The 20166-nt window shown below is 48.2% G+C and overlaps 1 protein-coding gene across 2 annotated transcripts in view; it reads right to left on the bottom strand.

Annotated features, from left to right (window-relative positions):
• Positions 1–3863: 3863 nt before the first annotated feature.
• The window catches only part of NTRK3 (neurotrophic receptor tyrosine kinase 3), a 203869-nt gene continuing 187566 nt past the window's right edge, over positions 3864–20166 (bottom strand). For both annotated transcript variants that reach the window (XM_066558506.1, XM_066558507.1), the window contains 2 exons: positions 7215–7373; positions 3864–4344 (listed from right to left, as the gene is read on the bottom strand). In XM_066558506.1, the coding sequence (XP_066414603.1) occupies positions 4159–4344; positions 7215–7373 (345 nt within the window). In that variant the 3' untranslated portion in view covers positions 3864–4158. The remainder of the gene's footprint in view (positions 4345–7214; positions 7374–20166) is intronic.

Below are 20166 nucleotides of genomic sequence, written 5' to 3'. Positions count from 1 at the left end.
TGCATATCTTCCCTTTGCTACATTTCAGCTTCTGTCTTGCAACCTGACAGACTAGGGTGGAAAGAAAAATAATGGCAGGAGAAAACAAACCAGGTCACTGATGAGACCCTGAGGCTGGAGCCACATTCACTGCCTGCAGTTTGCAGCCCTGGCACAAAATTTCCACCTGTACCATGCACCAAAATAGCACCTGCACTTCCAAGAAAGCATCACTTCAGTGACACCCTTGGGTGACTGAGTTGGTGCAAACAGTTTTAATTTTTAGGGAGCAGCATGGAGCTGGGACAGGGAAGACCCTATGGCCCCTTCTCAGCTGTGCTCAGACTGGTGTTCCTTCCAGCTCCCTTTCACAAGTCCCTTGAGAAAACTGCAGATGGAAGGGGCTGGGTGGTGGGAAGGTCTGCCTGGATGTGCTGGGAATCTGGCCTGGCTTGCCCCAGAGCTGGGTGAGACGTGTTCCCAGGCAGCAGAGATAGCTCTCTGCTCTGAGTAGAGGCAGGGCATAGCAAAATATCTCTCTGAGAAATAAAGAAGCATGAACTCATTTCTCTTTGACTCCAAACACTCAGATGTTGATACTGTGTGAGAATTTCCCCCAAAATCTGCTTTTCTTCTCCTCACACATAGCCTCATTGCAGAGACCCTCTTCCTACAGGGAAGATCCCCAGTCCATGCTGATGGAAGCTTTCTTCTGCTCCAGGAAAGGTGGTTCTGGAAACGAGGTCTCAGGGTGTTCACCAGGAATGCAGCACAGCTGCTTTCCCTCTTCCCCTCCAGAACTGTCATGCCAAAAAGGGATGCAGCAGTTTCTGTCATGTCTTTGAACACAAAGCAATCTTCTCCTTGCTCCCAACAAATCTCCATCCAACAATGACAGGCCAAGGGGGCCAGAGCAGCAACAGAGCAGATGTCACAGCACAGAAGTGCAGCTTATCCAGCTCTTCTGAGCAACAGTTCACAATTAACTCTGATAAAAGGACTTTTCTCCAAGGCAGTCCCTGCCTGTGGTGGGGCTTAGAGCAAAGCAGCCAGAGCCTGAGCATCTCACCACCTTCTTCAGCCACTTGCCATCTTCTGGGGACACATAAGCTCTCTTCAGAGGCCACCTAATCCTAAACATGCAGCATCAAGGCTCAGTGTCACCCTTGGCTCCTGAGCTCACCTTGTCATTGTGCCAGTACAAAGAGGTGGTGAAGGGGACAAGGTGGTGGTGCTGGGGAGAGGGGAAGGAGGAAAGTGAGGAGGGGAGGATGTAGCTGCTGTGAGGAGGGAATCTCATCAGCTGGGAACCAGTGTCTGTAGGTGACTTTGTAGTGTAAAAGCCAAAAAATAAATGACAACGTGGGAGTGAGAGAGAGGGGTGGACATAACTGTGGCCTTGCACAACCTGGCACACTGCCTGGGAGCCACCAGAGCAAGAAACCACTTGGGGTAAGAGACAGGCTGCTCCAGGAAAGGGTTTTCTTCTGGAGATGCTGGACAATTAGTAGCCATGCTTGTTCTCTCCCTGTGCTGAATCTCCAACCCTTTCAGCCAAGCAGACTGCAGAAAAAGGGAACCAGGCTGGGGCCAGCAACTTTTTAACCAGTCTTTTCCCCTTTCAAAGTTGGACCTAAATAGACAGGATACCCTCTTCCAAAAGAGCAAGGTCCTGCTATGGAGAGGCAGCATGGTACAGCGTTCCTACGTGTGGAGTCCTGGTGCTGACCCAAAGCCTTTCCATGACCATGCCATCACTGGTGATGCTGTGAGCACCTGGCGCCTGTTCAGTGGCAGTCTGTCCAGGCCCCATGGGCACGAGTCTGTCCCACTAGCCCAGATCTCTCTAACAGGCAGAGGAAAGTTGTGTCCTCACTCCCACGTGGCTACTGCCACCCACCATCTCCCACCCCAGGCTCTCACTGCTCATTACACAGACACAGAATAAACCTACAGCTGCTGTTGCCACCACAATCCTCCTTTAGCAGTGTCTCCTGCCTCTATCTGAAACCATCAGACAGGCCATGCCACTGCCATGAGTGAGAGATATTGATTGTCAGGAGACATGGGGAATAGGGAGAGGATGCAAGATCTTCCCTTTCAGTGCAAGCCATAGCAAGCCACCTAGCTCCCCTTGCATCCTGGACATGAATATTACTCTGGCCATGGGGAAGGAACCAAGATCTCTTCTCTGTCCCCTCTTCTCCCATCTGCATTGCCTTCCACAAGTGCCACATCCGAGCAGGCTATTTTTGTGCTGGCAGTTGTTGCCTTCTCAAAATCGCCTTGACAATGCCTGTGCCACCCGTTCCCTGCCTCCTGAGAGCAGCTGCCAAGCTGAGGTTCCCCCTCATCCTCCATTACCCATATGAAAAAAAGGCCCAGAAAGGTTTTGCATTCTCAGCCCACTCCGGACAAGCAGGATCCAGCATCTGACTGAGTATTTCCCCAGGCCAGGATTATTTTCTGCTCCGGGGAGATCAGCCACACTGAGGATGCTGCTGTCTCTCCCTGGCTGTCCCCAGCACGCCCTGCTGCTGCCTGTCAGGCCTTTCTCCTCATTGAGATGCAAGGCTGGCCGCTGTGGCCATCCGCTGAGCCGTCTGCTCCTGGAGGCACCTTCCCCTCCTTCCCCCCTCCTCCCGGGGCTGCCTGTGGAGCTATTCTTCAGCCTCTGCATTTCACAACAGCTCAAAGGCAGATGCATCAATCCTTTCAGGGGATGGGGACGTGAGGAGAATGGCAAGGGAGCTGCAGGCAGGTGTTGGTAGGTTCCCAGCCATCTCACGAGCCTGGTCCCCCTCCCTGTCCCCCGCTGGCTTGTGCCTGAGGCTTGGGCTGAGGCATGGGGCAGGAATGGGGAAGGGGAGAGGATGAGGGGGGGAAGAGCACTGGGATATGCTGACCCCACCGAATGCCCAGCAGGGTTGCAGGCCTGTTCCCAGCTGTCTGCACCCTGTAGCCTTTCCCCCATGAGGAGAGCAAGGATCCAACCCTGCTCACTAAAAGTTTACACCGGGGGCCAATTTGGCCCTGGTGCAGACAGCTGAGGGCAGGGGAACAACCCCATGGCCACTAACCAACCCCATGGCCACTGACAGCCATAAGGGCAGGGAGGACTGGGGCTGTTCCTCCAAAGTGATGCCCTGGGTGAGCAGCACTCCTGTCTCACACACTGGAGTGGGTTGGGGATGATTCAGGACCAGGTCCCCAGGACCCCGCCTTGAGTCCCAGGCACAGCTGCTTTGGTCCTGCTGCTCTCCCAGCACTGGCAGAGGGCTGGGGCAGAGGAGGGCTGGGGCAGGAGCCTGCAGCCTGCAGGAGGGTGGCTGCTCCCCCATGTGTGTTTTACCCGGTGTGTTTTACCCGTAGGTGCCACAATCCTTTGACTGTGTGTTCAAAAGCCTAGAGCCTATACATTTAAGAATCAGCAAATTAGAAAAATTGTCCTGAAATGTTGGAGGGAGGAAAAGGGCAGGAAGGCAGAAAGGGATGAGGAGGGACTAAGAGGAAGGGGGTGGTAAAAGAGAGTTCATCCAGGGGCACTGCCCTGGCTTTGTGCCCATCACCTGCGGGCTGGCAAGGAGGGAGGGAGGCAAGGACGAAAAGGGAGGACTGATTTCACACATTCAGTGCATATCATACAACCAGGGCAAGGCTTTCTTCCTGCAGCTCCTACCCAGGATGGCATTGCTGCCATAGCCAGTCTAGAGCCCTGCCCAGCTGCCCGAACCATACTCACAGCAGGGTTACATTTCACTGCTTGGTTGCTCGGGGGAAAGATACCTTCTCCTTTCTTTCTCTTTTTTTTTTTTTCTTTTTAATTATATATATATATTTAAGTACTTTTTCTCCCTTTTTTTGTTTCTTTTTTTTTATATATATAGTCTCACAATTTTCTGTAACAGCAGCTTCTTTCTGTATTGGTGTGGAAGTTATATAGAGAGAGATATCTATAAATATATATAAGCCAAACTGCTTTACAGGTTGTTGTTCTGTGGGTTTTTTGTTGGTTTGCTTTTTGTTTTGCTTTTTTTTGTTTTCAGTGTTGTATGTGTAGCAGGCACTTGAGTTTATATGAAGATGTTTGCTTGGGAGCTGAGGGGAAAAGGGTTTGGGAGGGGGAGAGGGAAGGAAGGATGGGAGGGAGGAGCAGGGACTTCCAACAAGTGGCCACTGCTAGCCAAGGATGTCCAGGTAGATTGGTGTGGCCTTGCCCAGAGCATGGAGGATCTTGTAGATCTCTTTGATGTTGAGCCTTTGCTGAGGTTCCCTCTGCCAGCAGCCCAACATGATGTCGTAAACCTCCTTGGGGCAGACTCGGGGCCTCTCCAAAACTCGGCCTTGGGTAATGCACTCAATGACCTGAAAGAAAGAAAGAAAGAAAAGAAACATTGAATACCAGCAGGGCAGTTTATGGAGGGTGTCCTGTGCCTGATACTGCTTGGCTGATGTGGCACCATTTAGTCAAGGGGAGCACTGAGAAGCCAAATCTCAGATCTGCACATCCTCAGTGATCACCTGTTTGTTGCTAATGATGATTTTACCATGAAAAGTTTGCCTCCAGCTGCGGCTTTTCAGATCTCAAAAACCTTCCCTGTTTGACACTACCTACCTCAATGCACTCTCCAAAGAGGAGGTCACAAGCAAATGAAATAGGTTTTAATTTTTGATGTGAGTTTTTCCTGCTAAATGAAGAAGGAAAAAAGTCTTAATTCCCCACAGTACAGCAATATTTTGCACAGCTGAAATGATATTTTTCTTGTCTGAAAACCAAGAGTCCGTTCCATTGCAAAGCCCAGGAGAGGTTTAGAAGGAAGAGTTCAGAGCATCTTTTCCTACATACTTTCCCTCTTTCTGACACAGAAAAGCAACTAAAATAATGAAATTTCATTTCAAATCACATCTGTGAAGGAGAAAAAAAATTTACAGTGCTATCACTCTATTCTGGGTCAGATTGGTGCTGCTAATGAGAAAAATGTGAGGTCCTGGATAACAGTAAAGTCTCTTCAGAGGGATGCCATTGGAAAGGACTCCCCTAAGAGTCTCTTTGTGTATTGTTTACTGGAGGAATGAATGAAAAGGAGAGGGAAATATGAGTTTCCAGAGAGCTGCTATTACTGCCTGGCCTCCTCGGTTGGGGCTGATGAGTCCCAGCATTGCAGTGTGTGAGCAGCCTGCCACGCTCTGCAGATAAACACCAGTCCCAGGCAGCGTGTGGAGGGAAGCCACCCAGCAAGAGGTGTTTGGAGTTTATCATTTATGAATAGTAATGGTCCCACCACGCAGCTCAAGGGATACTTATCACTGTGCTGTTTGCATATAAATACAGAGGGCAGAGATTAGGACCAGCTGAAAGCAAGGAGAGCAAGGCACAGCATGAAGAGAAGCCTGCATTGCCACAGAGCTGCTGGACGCTCACAATGGGGAGGAGGGGGTGAGTTCTGGTTCCTGCCAAGACATGCTGGACGTGCACAGGAGCCCTGTGCTGGGCTCTGTCTCTCCAGGGCAAAGGAAAGGCACAGAGAGAAGTTAGTGGACTGGCTGAGTGGTGCCCTGCCTCATTCCTCTGCTCAGAGAGGGTTTCTCCCAGCCTTGGAACAACCTGCTGAAAATGCTGTGGGGGTATGAGGCCATGCAGGTGGCACAGGAGGGAGTGGGCATCCCAGCCTTGCCGATGCCATCACCCAGCAGGGGGGATGCTCAGCCAGCCTGGTGCTTGCTCCTGATCCAGTCCTGGCAGCCAGGAGCTTGGCATTGACCTGTCCCTCCATGGGCTCTGCCTCTCCATGGGGCTCTGGCACTGCATCTGGACCACCACAGGGATTTGCTCTGATGCCACAGCATCCAGGAGCTGGTGGAGGTGTCAGTCCTCTGCAGCTACACAGGCTCTGCCCATCCCTTCACAAACTGTGAAAAATAAGACTGATGGGAGCTAACATGACTCCCTTCCGCAGGAGTATTCCACCAGGATACTGTGGTCAGCAGGCAGAAAGAAGTGGATACACCAAGAGGTAAGGGAGGGATCATATTTTATCCCAGGGATGGTAGAAAACCCATACACTCTCAAGATTAAGGGTGTTTGTTTACAGCCCTACTGCCCTGCAAAGGAAACTGAGGCAGAATGAACGGGCAAAGCTGAGCTGTCACACTCCAGTGTGCCTGCTGCCCGTGTTCAAGCTCCATGTGCTCATTTGTGTGTGTTTGTGTTTGCCCTCACAGGGAAATGCAAGAGCAGCTCATTAAATAGCGTGACAAATAACTTGTGTCGCTGTCGATTCCGTTGTTTGTGCCTCTAAAATGTTTGCGTGTGCTGCTTTGGGATGTACAGTCAGGCCCCATTGAGCACACCAATGGGCAAGCATCAGAGCTGTAAAGCAACACCTTGGATTTGCCATCTCTGCAACTCACTTAATTAAGGGATCTGTATCCAGAAAGCAGAAAATGCACATTTTTCATTACAAAAGGTGAAATTTCTGAAATCCATTAGATACACAGTAGGATAAAAATGTTCAAGGTTCCCACACACTGCTATGTCAAAGCATCTTTTTCCTCTTCTATAATACCTCCTGCTATTCCAAGCAAAAATTTTCCAATGAATTTCTGCTGATGTGCCTCAAACCTCAGCAGTGACACCCAGTTAATCCCAGCTAGCCTTCCCTCAACATTTTTACAGGGCAGCCCTGTCCTGGTGGGCTGCAACTTTTGCTAGTCAAAGAAATAACAAGGGCAGACAACCTCCATGGGTTCCACCCTCAGTGAACTGGGGCAAACCATATTATAGATATCCCAAAGGCAAAAACCCCAAGGAAACGTGCCACACGAGATACATCAAGCTTAAAACAATTTCTCACAAAGTGGAGCTTGCAGTGAGCTTTAGCTGCAAAAGGAGAAACCAGGGAAATTCAAGGCATGACTTAGATCCCAGCAGTAATCTGGGTATCCCCAGTTCTGGCAGCACCCCAAGAGTTTATAAGATATGAAAGATACGTCAGGAACTTAGCAGCAAGGGGCTGAGGATTAGCCAGCACGTGGCTTTGGCAGAGCTCTTTGAATTCCTGCAGGCCTCAGTTTTTCCCAGCTCTTAAACTGAGAAAATGACACTTTTCCTATGGCTTCACCATGGGAGTTCCAAGGAGGGGACCATCCATGTACAAATTTCATTGCAAACCACCTGGAAAGGAGAGACAGCAAAAAATGCAGTTTTCAGCTGAGGTGTCTCAACACTGTTGTACCTCTGTGTTTGAGAGCTGGAACCAGGGCTGCTTCCCATACGTGAAAATCTCCCAGAGGATCACCCCGAAGCTCCAGACATCGCTCTCTGTGGTGAATTTCCTGTACATGATGCTCTCAGGAGGCATCCAGCGGATAGGCAGCATGGTGTGTCCTCCAACCTGGGTGAGGACAAAGGCACAGCGAAATCTCAGTGGTGACAGTCCTGAGGAAGGGGTCATACAATTAGATCACTGAGTCAAGCTCCTGGCCCTATGCAGGACACCCCAATAATCACACAAATGTTCCTGAGAGCATTGTCGAAATGCTACTTGAAAGTGAGTACTTCCCTGTGGAGCCTGCTCCGGTGCCTGAGCACCCCTTGTCATGTCAGCTGTGACATGATGTGCACAAAATCAGGGCCTCCCTGTGAACTACAGCACCAAGGAACCGTTCCAAAAGGCTGGGCTGGCTCTTGTCCCCCCCCCACCACTCATGGGTTTACCCAGCAATCCCACCTGGTTAACATGATGCACAGGGAGTGAAATGTACCAAGATGAATTACATCCTCTCCACCCAAAATGGGCTGGTAAGGCAATCAAATGCCAAATGCCAAGAACATACTCCAGCCCCACAGTCTGGTGAACCTGGACACAGAGCAAGAATGCTCAGCAAAGCATTTCAGGGCCTCAGTACTCTAAGGCATCCACCAGAGATACAGCATGAGGGCTGTCCCTCTTCGAAAGGTTCTCTAAAAGCATCTGTACATCACCTAATTGCATGAAAGGTTTTATGCTCACAAAACTGTGCTACAAGCCTTTTCAGAGACTGCTTTTCCTATGTAAATAACTGCAAGACCACCCTGCAAAATGTGGTCTGTAGGTATAGAACAGGCTCTTTCAGGCAGGGATATGCCCATCAATTAATGGAGGAAGGAAAGCCAACCCCTTTGGAGAGTTTGGAACTGGGTGTATAAAATTGGGGTATGTCAAGCCAGGGAAAGGCAGTTCCTCAGGTAAGAGTCAGCCCTCCTGTGAGGCACATGAATCCAGCAGGCACACAGGAGGCTTGCAGGATACATGCAAACAGTTCCAAAATGGATGGATTTACCTTCAGATTCACTAGAGATTCCTAAATAAGTTTCTCTGAGCAGGACAAGTTTTTCTCTGTGCTGTCTTTCTGCACAAGAAGGTCCATCTGTGGGAAAACAGCTAATTGCTATGACCAACCAGTGCTGGAAGCAGCAGGGCTGCAAATCTCCACACTTTTTTCTGCTGAGGGTAAAGTGTCCAAGGCTTTAGCAGTGATGAGAAAAGTGCTTTTGTGAAGCTGCTTGGAAGATGCTTGTCTCATTAGGGACACCAAAAAAGCAATGCTAATAACTTTGTAGCACTGCAGCTGAATCAAACAGGCAGAAATCTTTCTGGTCCTACGAAGGATGAGGGGAGACAGTGTCTGCTGTCTAGGATTCCAGCATATGTGTGCCAATTCCAAGTAATGAGATTGTTGTGCTCGCTCAGATGAAAACATTTCTTCTACAAACAAAAGCTCTCCTCTGAGCTGCCGGTTTTTCCACAGGTCTCTTTGACTGATTGAAGCAGAGCTGGTGTGGGGAAGGGTCAGTACAGGGACATTGCAGTGCTTGGAAGCAAGAGGGAGGTGTGTTGGAATGGGGTGTGAAAGGGGTAGGATGCTCCACTGGCTTTCTGCATGGAGTGGTTCAGATTTCTCTCGGAAGAGTTTAAACTCAGGTTTGAAGGGTTGTATTCAGAGGGCTGCAAACCAGCCCTTTCCCTTACTCTGAAACAGACCCTCCCTCAAAAAAGAGGATTTTTAAAAGTCTCAGGAAGATCTTTCTTTCCTAAGTGCAGATGCTTGAGGATAAAAAGATCATTGCAGCTCCACACCTCCTGTTTTGAGGTGGCTTGGCTGGTGTGTTCTCAGCTTGCTGCTCTGAACTCCCAAGAATGTTCTTCTGTAATGGAAATGGAAATATGTTTTTCTTTGTTTGTTCCTTCAAAACCCTGGCCGCAAATTTAGTTCTTTTCTACATTCCCAGCTTTTACAGGTTGCTTCCCCTTCTTGCAAAGGGCTCTGAGGAAATGTAATGAGCAGAACAGGACATACACCAAACTTGATTGTTGCAAAAACTGTTTTGTGCTAATGCTTATTTTATTCTCCTTTAAGTAGCACTAACTCTTCAGTTTTCCAGCAATCTCAAAATGATTACTTGCTGAAAAGCTCTCTACGCTTGCAATATCCTGAATCTTGCAAGATCATTTGTGATTACAGGCAGTACAACACACGGAGCACAGTCAACTCCCTTTTGAAGAGATCTCAGAGCAGCTCAGAATGTGTGAACCAGACCCTCAGCTTACACAGACAGTATCACAGCAGCACTGCTCAAAAGGGAGGATCCTGATTTACACCACTCAAGGGTCTGGCCCTGGAAACAGAGCAGAGAAGCCAGTAGTGCCATCTCTAAGCACTAAAATAAAGCTAAAATAAAGTCAAGGGCTTTGGTCACCTCTAGACACACTCTGGTGACGACCTGCCAGCAAAATGACATACACAGCCAAGAGCTGTCCCAAGGATGTGACTACACAATCTTGGCTTAGCTCATAGGTTGAAGTTCAGGAACAGCCAAAGCATTCCTCCTAGCCATGTGAGACACAGCTTTTACTACAAATTAATCTGGTAACAATTAATAATCAAATTAATTTGGGAGCGAAAATTCAAACAAGCAATGCCCAGAAATTTGTGGGTCCCAAAACCCAGCCCAGCTATGCTTAGAGATGAGGTGTTCCTTGCAGAGGCATCCTTTGCATCTCAAACAGGGTGCCACATTTTCAAAAGCAAAGATTAAGCCTTGCACTTACCAGCCATAAGCAGAACAGGCATCAATTAAACTCTACCATAAACCCACTCCAATATCTAACCCAGCACATAAGACTGGCTATTACCCTTTAAAGGATTGCCTTTGACTATCCCTTACTGCTTCCCTTGCAAACTGATTAGGATTAAAATTCCCATTTCACAGATGAGAAAACAGATGCAGGAAGGGCAGGGGAAGGCCCTGCTCTGAAGCTGTGCAGAAAATGAACACCAAGTCCTCCTGGCCTGCAGTCAGCCATACCCTGTTATTTGATGATGTAGCAAAATGATTTAGAGCTGAGCACAGAGGGATTGCGCCAGTGATGCCACAGGAAGCAGAGTGTGTCCAGGGTGACAGAAATCCTTTGCACAACATGTAGTGATTGTGAGCTGTGTTCTGCCACTGTAGACTGGCACGTGATTCCCACAGCTACACACTTGTTTTACAGGACCAGCCATTGCCAGGAGCATAAAACCAAAATGATGCTATTAAATCAGGCTGAAAAAATGGGTGCTGTTTTCTTCTTTTGCAAAGCCTGCTTACAAGGCATAGCCTTGGCTTTGGCAAGAATCATTACCATGCCTTTAGGGAGAAGGTGAAAGTTTATTTCAGCCTCTGCTTGCTCAGAGCTGGGTCTAGCAGGCTTCAGAAATAAGTGATCATGCAGAACTGGTGTTTGTTAAGAGGTGCTACTTCTGGGACTTCTCTGAAACAGCCATGTCCTCTTCCGACACCATCTTCTCCATTTGGGAGCTAGGGCAAGGAGAGCCCTGCTAACAGGGAGCCTCCCCTTCCCCAAGGGTAAAATGTCCTGAAACAGTGGCATTACAACATCTCCCCTGGAGACACTCCATAGCTTGGAAGAGGGCTCTGCTTGCAAGCAAATAAGACAAGTAAATCCTCTTCTGCTCCTCTCTTTAAATCCTATGATGCTGCCAAGCTTGCCCTTTTGCCTTGTTATTTTAATGCTTCACAGATCTGCAGACTGGCCTCTTTATCCCATTGCCATGGCTGTCTAGCTTTGTTTGACATTTTTAGCTAACTTTCTCTCCCTAGATCAACTCCCCATGCCCACACTGACACGCTATTCCCACTGCTCTGCTCTTTCTCTTCACAATGCTATCCTGGTAATAAATAGAGCAATCAGTGCACATCCTCTGAGCAGCCAAAGTTTTCTTCCTCTCCATTTCAAGATCACAGTATCACCTACTTGATTCCATCCCTTTCCAGTGGATGCTCCCAGGGTCATGACCTGGTCCACAGCTCTGTGTTTCTGATACTCCAGGGCACCTGGCCCCTGCTCTGAAGCCTCATTACACATCCAAAACCTTGGACTTGCAAGATATCCAGCCCCTCCCTCTGAGCAGCTTATTGCTGGATTAGATATGAACCTCAGGGAGCTGGGGGAGGTTCATGAAAGGCCAGCATTAATGGCCATTAGGGAGAGACATAATTACTTAATGCTGGTACAGCACTTTGAGGATGTAAAGCTATATAAGTTCTATGTACATGTAGTATTATAAGGCTTGAGGTTTGTCTGCTACCAAGGAAAGCTGGTGTCTGGGGGAAAAGTTCTCCTTGTCCCAGCTTCCTGAATGACATCCAGCTGATTAGGAAAGGAAAAGATGACATGTTATCCCCTGGTGAGTCTGGCAGTACAGCAGCAGGTAGTGGAGCAGCAGTGTTCAGCAAAGACTGTGCAATAAATCCACAGTTTGGGCCACCAGCAGAGATAACCTGGAAATCAAAACCAGAGTAGGGCTGAAAAACCCTCATGCAAATTTAGGACTGGTGGGAATACAGATACTAGCACATTAAAGGCAGCTTTTGGTGGGAAACACTGTTTTCCCCCTTCCCAGCTCACATATCAGGGCTGTAGTCGAAAGCAGCATTCAAAGGGGAACTACTGAGCCATCTTTTCTACACCCACAGCTGGAAGGCACCTCCTTGGATCTCAGCTCAGAACGGGATTTGTCTCCTGCATGTTCTTAGCCTGTGTCTTATTTTTGTTTTTGTGCAGTTTCCTTTGCAACGTTGAAATAAAAACCAAACCAACCAAAGAAAGAAAGAAAGAAACAAACAACAACAACAACAACAAAAACCCAGTGCTTCTGTTTTCCTTGGTCATTTGACATTTGCTTTCCAAGGTCATTTGACACCTTTCCTCCTGCTCCTGGCACACTTGATGGAGGCTCTGCTCCTGCCTTGGGAAGATCACAAGAACCACTGTAGACGTCTTTGCATCATGCAGCATTATTTGAACTTTCCATTTTTGTGCAGGAAGCAGAGACATTTGAGCTTGTACAGAATCACATAGCAGTTGTGGAGACCTTGGCACCATTCCTCTCCAGGAAATTCCACTCAACCTAGTGATAAGACACACATTCTCTGATTGCCATCTCTGTTCCTGCTGCTGTAGGAAGGGGTGACCTGGGATCTTCTTTCCCTGCAGGCCTGGATGCCATCCCAGCCTGGACCACAGTAAATCTTATGTCCTTTAGAGCTCAACTGAAGGAGCTGGGTGATGCAGCTCTGAGCCTTCCCCAGCAGCCAGCTGTAAGTCCCCATCAGGACATGCTGATTCCTGCTGCAAGCAGGATGTGCTGTTAATTCAGCAGCTCTGGACAGCCTTGTATGAATAAGAGCCACAGGTGGCTCTCAGGGTCATCTGAGAGGATGTAAGGGCAGAAAAAAAAAAAAAGCAATGAAAGCAAGAAGGAGGAAAAGCTGCTCTGTTTGGCTAAGTTGAGCTCTTGGAGAACAACAAACAAAGCTGATGTAGATTGTGCCTTTGTGAGTCAATGTTTGTCAGTTCAGGTTGGGGCACAAGGAGGTGACTTCTCAGGGTGATGCAAAGAGCAGCACATGCTGCTGGCTGGGGTTCCAGGAGAACACACTCCTTCCTTGCCCTCAGCCTGGATCCAGCTGCACTGAGAAATTTTTCAGATGTGCCAGTATTTTGCCTCTGTGAGTCCTGACAGATTCCTGGGCACCTTTTACAAAGCAGAGGGATTAACTCTGACATGCCAGACAGAGCTGAGCTTTGCTGAACCTTAGCTGTCCCCACTTCATGGTTTCAACTGTCACCTTAGTAGGCTCTTAAGTACCCAAGTTTAGATCAGAAGTTGCTGAATTTAACTGCAAATTATGACTGGATGTGATTCCCAAGTGTTTTATCTGTAATTTCCTTTCAGCTTATCCAGGAAGAAGGATCCTAGCTGTAGCTGAGACTGAACCATTGCCAGAATCACCTTGGCCTCCAAAAATCCCCAGGGTGTTCTCCTGATGGAAAGGCATGGTGTGCTGTGGCTGCCCCAGCCCACGGGCTGAGCCTCCTCAAAGTGACTCAAAAGCCATCATAACCCTGTCCTTGCCTTCACCTCTTGTGTCTTTGCAGTCACTGCTGCCATAGCCAGTGCTGAAAGGGAGATTAAACAGTCAGCAAACAGCTTCCATCAAACTTTTCAACTGACTTGGCTGTGTCCTCAGCACGCCCCACTCTCCAGGAACAGCAGATGTGGTCCTCTGACAATTCTCACTGGCAACACCAACCATCTCCTGCATTGCAGGCTCTGGCAGTGCCACAGCAAAAGGCTACCTGCCTGCCTCCCTGCGTGTCAGCAACCAAAGACATCTCACAGCAGTTTTCTAGGGATTTTTGAGATGTACAGAACACACAAAGCAACCTGGAGCTGTTTCTCCTACTTGCATGGAGCTGTGCTGGGTGTCCCAGTCGTGCCCAAGGAAAGGAACATGCTGGTTGCCTGCTGCTAGAGGTGAGAAGGTTGGATTTACCCAGAGAGAACATGGGAAAAGGAACCAAATGTCCCTGCCACGAGGTGATGTAAGGAGCCAGATGGACTGGTTCAGGAGCAGGAAACACTGACCAGGCAGGGTTAATGTGAAACCGAGACAGGGGTGAGAGCTTCCTGCTGTCAGTAGGACTGTTTGGCAAGGGACTGTTTGTTCCCCCTAGATGCACATACTGTGTTTAAACATGAGTCTAAAAATAAAACCTGCCATTGGCATTGTTTTTTCTTACTTCATTTAACAATCTAGTTGCTTTATGACCTGTAATTCTGAATCACGTTGAATCAAGCAGTGTAATTTGCAAGCAGGGACAGCAACCTTTCCCCCCCTACCCCTCATCTCTGCTCCACTGAGTGTGTTTTAATCCCACGGTTTTCAGCATTCCTAATGAGCCATTAACAAGCTGCCAATTACTTATGCAAATGAGGGAGGGCAGACATGGAGGGGTGGCTGTAGCTAGAGGTAAATTCTTCTACCTCAAAATGGTCTGAGATAAATCACTGCTGCTCTAAGAGCTGCCTGTGCCCAAGAGTCCTCTCAGCCATATTATCTACTGTCTAAAAATGCCAGAGGTAATGCAGAAGATGGCTAAGACAAGGGAAACAGAGGAGAAATTGCACATATATTTTTAATTGTGTTTGCCAGTAATCTGCTTGGTGTGCACCTTACTACAACTCACTCTTCACCTTTTCTTCCCAACACTCAAAGCATCTGCACTCACTGCTTGCAAACAGCTGCACAACCAGCCTGCAGAGGGATGGCCAGTTCCATGTTCATCTGAGTAAAAGCTCCAAAAGCCATGATCTCCAACACCAGGATATGAACTGTGAGAAACCCCACCCCATGCCTTATCCAGCCGGGGGGGCTATGGGAGCAGAGGAGCTGTAGTTTGTAAAACCTGTAGTAAAAAGGTCAGCAAGGGCAGCACCAGCTCCTAGCAGGTCCTGAACCCTTCTCCTAAAGATTGCTGCCAGAGCCTTCCCAGGTGGAGGAGACATGGCCAAACTGATTCCCTGGGCCACCTACTGAGAGCTTCTGGTGGCCCAGAATGACACAGCCCCACACTGGGAACTCAGAGAGCAAAGCCCTGGGGGAGGATTCTCTGGTCAGCTCTCCAGGAGAGTCTGGAGTTCCCTGCTCAGCTGTGGGTGGGCACAGGGCAGCTGTGGACCTGTGTGTGCCAGTGGTGGCCTCTGAAGTCCTCTGCATCACAGACACAACATGATGGGCACACATCACAGCTGATCAAAAGCTACCTTTCCCATGGTCACTGCCCAGATAACAGCAGAGGCTGGGAATGCCACCAAAAGCTATTCAAACTACAGCCTCCAGATAGTTTGTCAGGCACCTCACAGATTTATCAGCTGTCTTCATAAGGCTGGAGACCCTTCCATCAGAACACACTTTCTTAGGACAGGCCAGCTCAGAGACATGTAATACTCATGAGACTATGCAGCTCTCTGCTGGGTCCAGCTTTAAGGGGGATCTGGAGTCTGCAAAGACTGCTTGTGCCAACAGAAGCTGTCCATGGATGATCTGCATTATCATTTCGCTGGTAATGCTACAAAAGATGTTTAATAGCTCAAAAGCTAATAGGATAGAAGTCAAGTTAAACCATCATGATGCAAGAAACACATCCATCAGGATTCTGTTCTTTTGGTGATGCAGAGAATGAAAATCAACCCAATTTCTGGCTTTGGGAAGGAGGAAAAATATTTGCCCAATAAATCTTAACCTGATGGTAAAAAAGTCAAGTCTGAAAATGGCCTGAGAAATGTAGCTTAGGAAATAGCAGCAATAAAGAACCTGCATGTGTGATCACTCCGTGCTGAAATGCTTTCAGATGGGTATCTCATCATCTCCCTTCCATCTCTGTCCTGCCAGTGCCTCCCCTCTGGGTAACCAACAACACTCATCTTTGTCTGCAGCCAAAGCCATTCCTGACTGAGGACTACACAAGATGTAGATAAGGCTCCATTACTTCTGGATACTGGATAATCAGTTCAACTGCCTTAGCATTAATCATAATAATATTCAAAATTCATTAGGCAAGATTGTTTGGAAATCTACTTTTTGTTAATGTCAGATTCTCTGAGCATCGGCCTGGCAGCATGCAGACAGAAAACTGATACAAGCCAGGGCATGCCACCTCTCTATGGAAGCATTCCCTTTTTCTATGTGTAGATAGACTGTGATGTGGCAGCTCCTGCCTGGTTTGTGTTTTGTGAATCTTGTCAAGAGCAGTAGAACACCATGAGCACACCATGCTGCCACTTTGTTGATCAATCGACAGCTGCAAAAATATATAGCTGCATATATTGTATAGAGTTAATAATATATACAACATATACCATGGAGTTTTTAAGGGGGAAGGCTAGATACTCAGATCTGCACCCACAAATCTTAATGATTTTGTATCTAAAACCTGGACAAGCAACCCAAAAACTTCTATGTGCAAGCATGGTATGGAGGTACAAAAATAGAAAGTATTTTAAAAATTAAAATCTGTTCTTTGCTCGCCTGAAAACTTACAGCACTTTAGATTAAGCATGGGGCATAAATGCTTTACCAAGATGAAAATTTTTCAGGAATAAAACAGCTGGATCATTTCTTGTAGCCAGTTTTGTGTACCAGTTGAGGATTCCTCCAAACAGCGCACTTCCTAATGGTCTATTTGGCCTATTTAGGCATTTTGGGTAATATTGCTTTCCTTCAGGTGTGGGTTCTCACCCTCTAGTTGAACAGTGGTTTCTCAGCAGGGAAACATCACAGAAATACAGACCAATGTCAGAAGATACAGAGGCTTTCTCTCCTAATGAAGGCAGTGCAGGCACAGATGGTATCTCAGATAAACACGCTGAAAGCTGTGTTAGAATAAAGAGCTCATCATCGGAGGCTGCAGTGTCACACCTACTAATGATGTGATTAAACCCATCAGCGCCGGTGGGAAAGCTGTGCCAGCTCTGGCACTGCTGAATGAAACCCTGCATTTCACAGCAGGGCAAACCCCAACCTGAACCCCCCACCCTCCATCAGTCAGAGCACTGTAGGGACACACTGGGGACAAGGATGGTCTTGGCTAAACTTATTGAGACCTAAACTAGGGGAAGTTGCCATGGACATCTCCTTTCTGTGCCTGCCTCAAGCATCCCTGCCCAAAGCTGGTGTGGCAAGCAGGGGAGAGGCTGCAGATGGTGGCAACAGCCCCAAAGGGACAGGCACAGGAGAGGACAGTGACAGCACCTCAGCACTGCTGTCATGGGGGAGCAGCAGTGGCAGCAGGAAGGGGAATAAATAAAATGTGATGTGCAAATGGTGAGGCTGGGGTTGGGCTGCAGGATTCTGCTGGAAAACAAGATAAATTTTAAAAATTTGAAGGAATCAAGCTTTGCATTCTCTTCTCTATTTTTCCACCTAAGACTTTCTGTGCATTGAAGTTCCCTCCATTCTCTATCAAGTTGCCTGGATGCCCTTGAGTAGGACAGAGCTGCTGCAGTCCCATGCAATTCAACCACTGTGTTAAAATTCTTCCTCCCTACTTTATTTAGTCAGGAGCATAAATAAATAAGCAAACCCACAAACACAGGAACCTGGTTCCCAGATGCCATTAGAGCCCTCGAGCACTAAGTGGCCATCACAGATATCACCAGTTGCCTTCTGCTCCCCTTCCTGCAGCCAGCCAGACCCTCCACCCCAACCAGCCCCGCTGGGGCCATTGCACAAACCCAGCACCCAGTAGGACACATCTGCCTGGTTTTGCCCTAACTTAGGACTGCTCCAAGACAGTCAACTCTCCAAACAGGCCAGTTTTCCTAGAGGAGTCTCTAGCCACCAGCTCTCCATTAGGGTTAGCCACAAGCGGAAGGACGGAAGGAGAAAGTGAGTCTAAAAACCACTAATGTTCTGCAGTGTCAGAAAGGATGAATGACCCCTGCAGACATATGCTGAGCAGCCAGGACAGCCCTCAATTATGTCACTGCTGGAGCATTTACTTCAAGGATAAACGTGACTACAGATGCTGGGGTTAAAGCCCTGGCTGCTTTCACTCTTTTGGATAATCCCCTCCAGTCCAGGAGTGTTAGGGGTGTGTGTGCGCCGTGCCCCCACAATGACACACACCTGCCTAGGAAAAGGCTTTACAGGGGGAGAGTAGAGCTGAAAAAAAAAATCCACTAAATTTCATTCTTCTCCCTTTCCTTTGTGAGAGCAGGCCCTAAAGGATTTGCTAAGGTATTGATGGGTGCCAATCCATATATAACCAAGGGAACAACCCACAGCCTCCCTCAGGAAATCACGAACAAATCTTGCCTACACGACGGAAATTTCCTGCTTGCCACACTGATTTTCCCCACTCATCCTCACCACATTATCCCTGTGCTAACTTCTATACACTTCTCTCAACATTTTCTAACCTTCAAGCTCACAACTTTGTAAATATTTGCAATCAGGTAACACATCTCCCCACTCTGGTCATCCTTCAGACAAATTATTTACATACTGCCCTTTCTATCCTCAGTAATCAATGGCTTCACACTGTCTTTGTTTCTGCTTCACCTCTTCAGAAGCTGTTGACTGTATGGATGCTCTTTGTGGGGATGAATTGGAGACATGTGACTATGTAATAAAAGAGTATTTAAACTAATGATTGCTGTAGAGACACTTTGCTCTTTAACTTGGGTTCTTTACATGGAGGGGCTTCAGAACAGCATTTGTTTCACTGGCTCACTGAAAGCCAGAAATTCTAGGGAGCTGCCATTGAAAAGAGACTGTGCTTGGCTTGAAGAGGACATGGTTTAAAAAGACAAAATGCAACGTGGCCTGGGGCAGGCACAACCTCACTTTACAGCACTACTTGCTGTATATTGATCAGAATGGGCTTGCTGCTTTATTAGCCACTCAAGAGATGCAATGTGCTGCCACTGGAATTTGTGCTTGACAATCAAAGGCATTTGTCATTCTTCCAAATGCTCTGTGAGTAGGTGTTTGATTTGGGTGCACGTGAGAAGTGGGGGAGAGCAATCTGGAGCAAGAGGCATTGTCCTGATGCACTGCAGCATCCTCCATGGCTCCATGGACACCATCCCACACCATGGCCAGGGACATGGACAGGGTCTCAGGCTCAGCAGAGTCCTTCACCACTGGCAAAGCTGTCCCTGGTGACACGTGAAGAGCCTTTTGCCTTTCAGCTACCTGGCACGTGGATCACCCTCACAGCCCTCCTTTCTGTTTTAGCTTTCCTGCATTTCTTAGACAAACTGCTCTGGGTTTTTTTTGTTTTTTTTTTTGCTCCCTTTCTCTGACAGGTACAGGTGGCCTTGCTACCCTCTCATTGCACCTCCCCCAACCTGAATTTTAAACTATTTAACAGCTTTAAATGCACCTAATGAGGCTTCAGCCTGCACTTTGCTGCCATCCCTCTGCTTCTCTGGCACCAGGAAGAAGAGTGGTGTGGAAGCCTATCACAGACTTCCCTGCGTTGGAGGTCTAATTACACAGTAACTGGTGACCTCGTAAGTACAGGGTAATCTGCTGTGTAATACCAGGGTAAATGATCCCAGAACTCCTGTCTTTTCAGCTGCAGCCTTCTGCAGAGATGGAAATACAGCCAGTTAAAAGGTAATTAATCTTTGAACCATCTGACACTCGCCCAAGGCGAGTGAGGAATAACCAGCAGAAGCCCACTGGCTCTGTGCAGGGCAAGGGACTCAGGAGCCACTGCTCTGGGAGTGTCCAGGGTCACCTGGCCAAAGCAGGGACTGCCTTGTCACCTGGCCTCTCTGGGAGCCAGCTGCCAGAGGCTGCTGTGGGAACAGGCTGCTTTCCTGGGGCTGGATGAGCTGTGTTTTGGAGAGACACAGCAGTTATTTGGAGAAACACATCCAGAATCATCTGCAGAAGGAAGGGGGCACCAGGGGCATGTGGATGCCTGAGGGGAACAGGAACCTGGGCTGTCAGTGGAAGCAGGATGGAGCCAGAGGTTCTGAGCAGCTCAGCCATGCTGGGATGAGCTGTCTGGGGCACCTCCTTACCCCAGGCAGGTGGGTGGGAGCAGCACCAATGTTTTCCTCTGAAACCATCCCAACCAGCCAGGCCCAGACCCAGGCATTCACCCCACAAAACTCCAGGAAAATCAGCCAAGAGATCCATTTTCTCCCTCCCCACTGTGAGAGGCATTTCATTCCCTCTCCTGCTAACAGCCTGCTGCCCTGGGGCTGGGGGCTGCCTGTCTGACCCCTGCTACCTTCACAGCAACAAAATATATTTGCATTCAATTCAGACTCTCTGACATC

This window comes from Molothrus aeneus, chromosome 13 (genome assembly GCF_037042795.1).
Source record: "Molothrus aeneus isolate 106 chromosome 13, BPBGC_Maene_1.0, whole genome shotgun sequence".
NCBI lineage: Eukaryota > Metazoa > Chordata > Aves > Passeriformes > Icteridae > Molothrus > Molothrus aeneus.
Note: the sequence above shows the minus strand (reverse complement) of the source record. Positions and strands in the feature narration are given on the sequence as shown.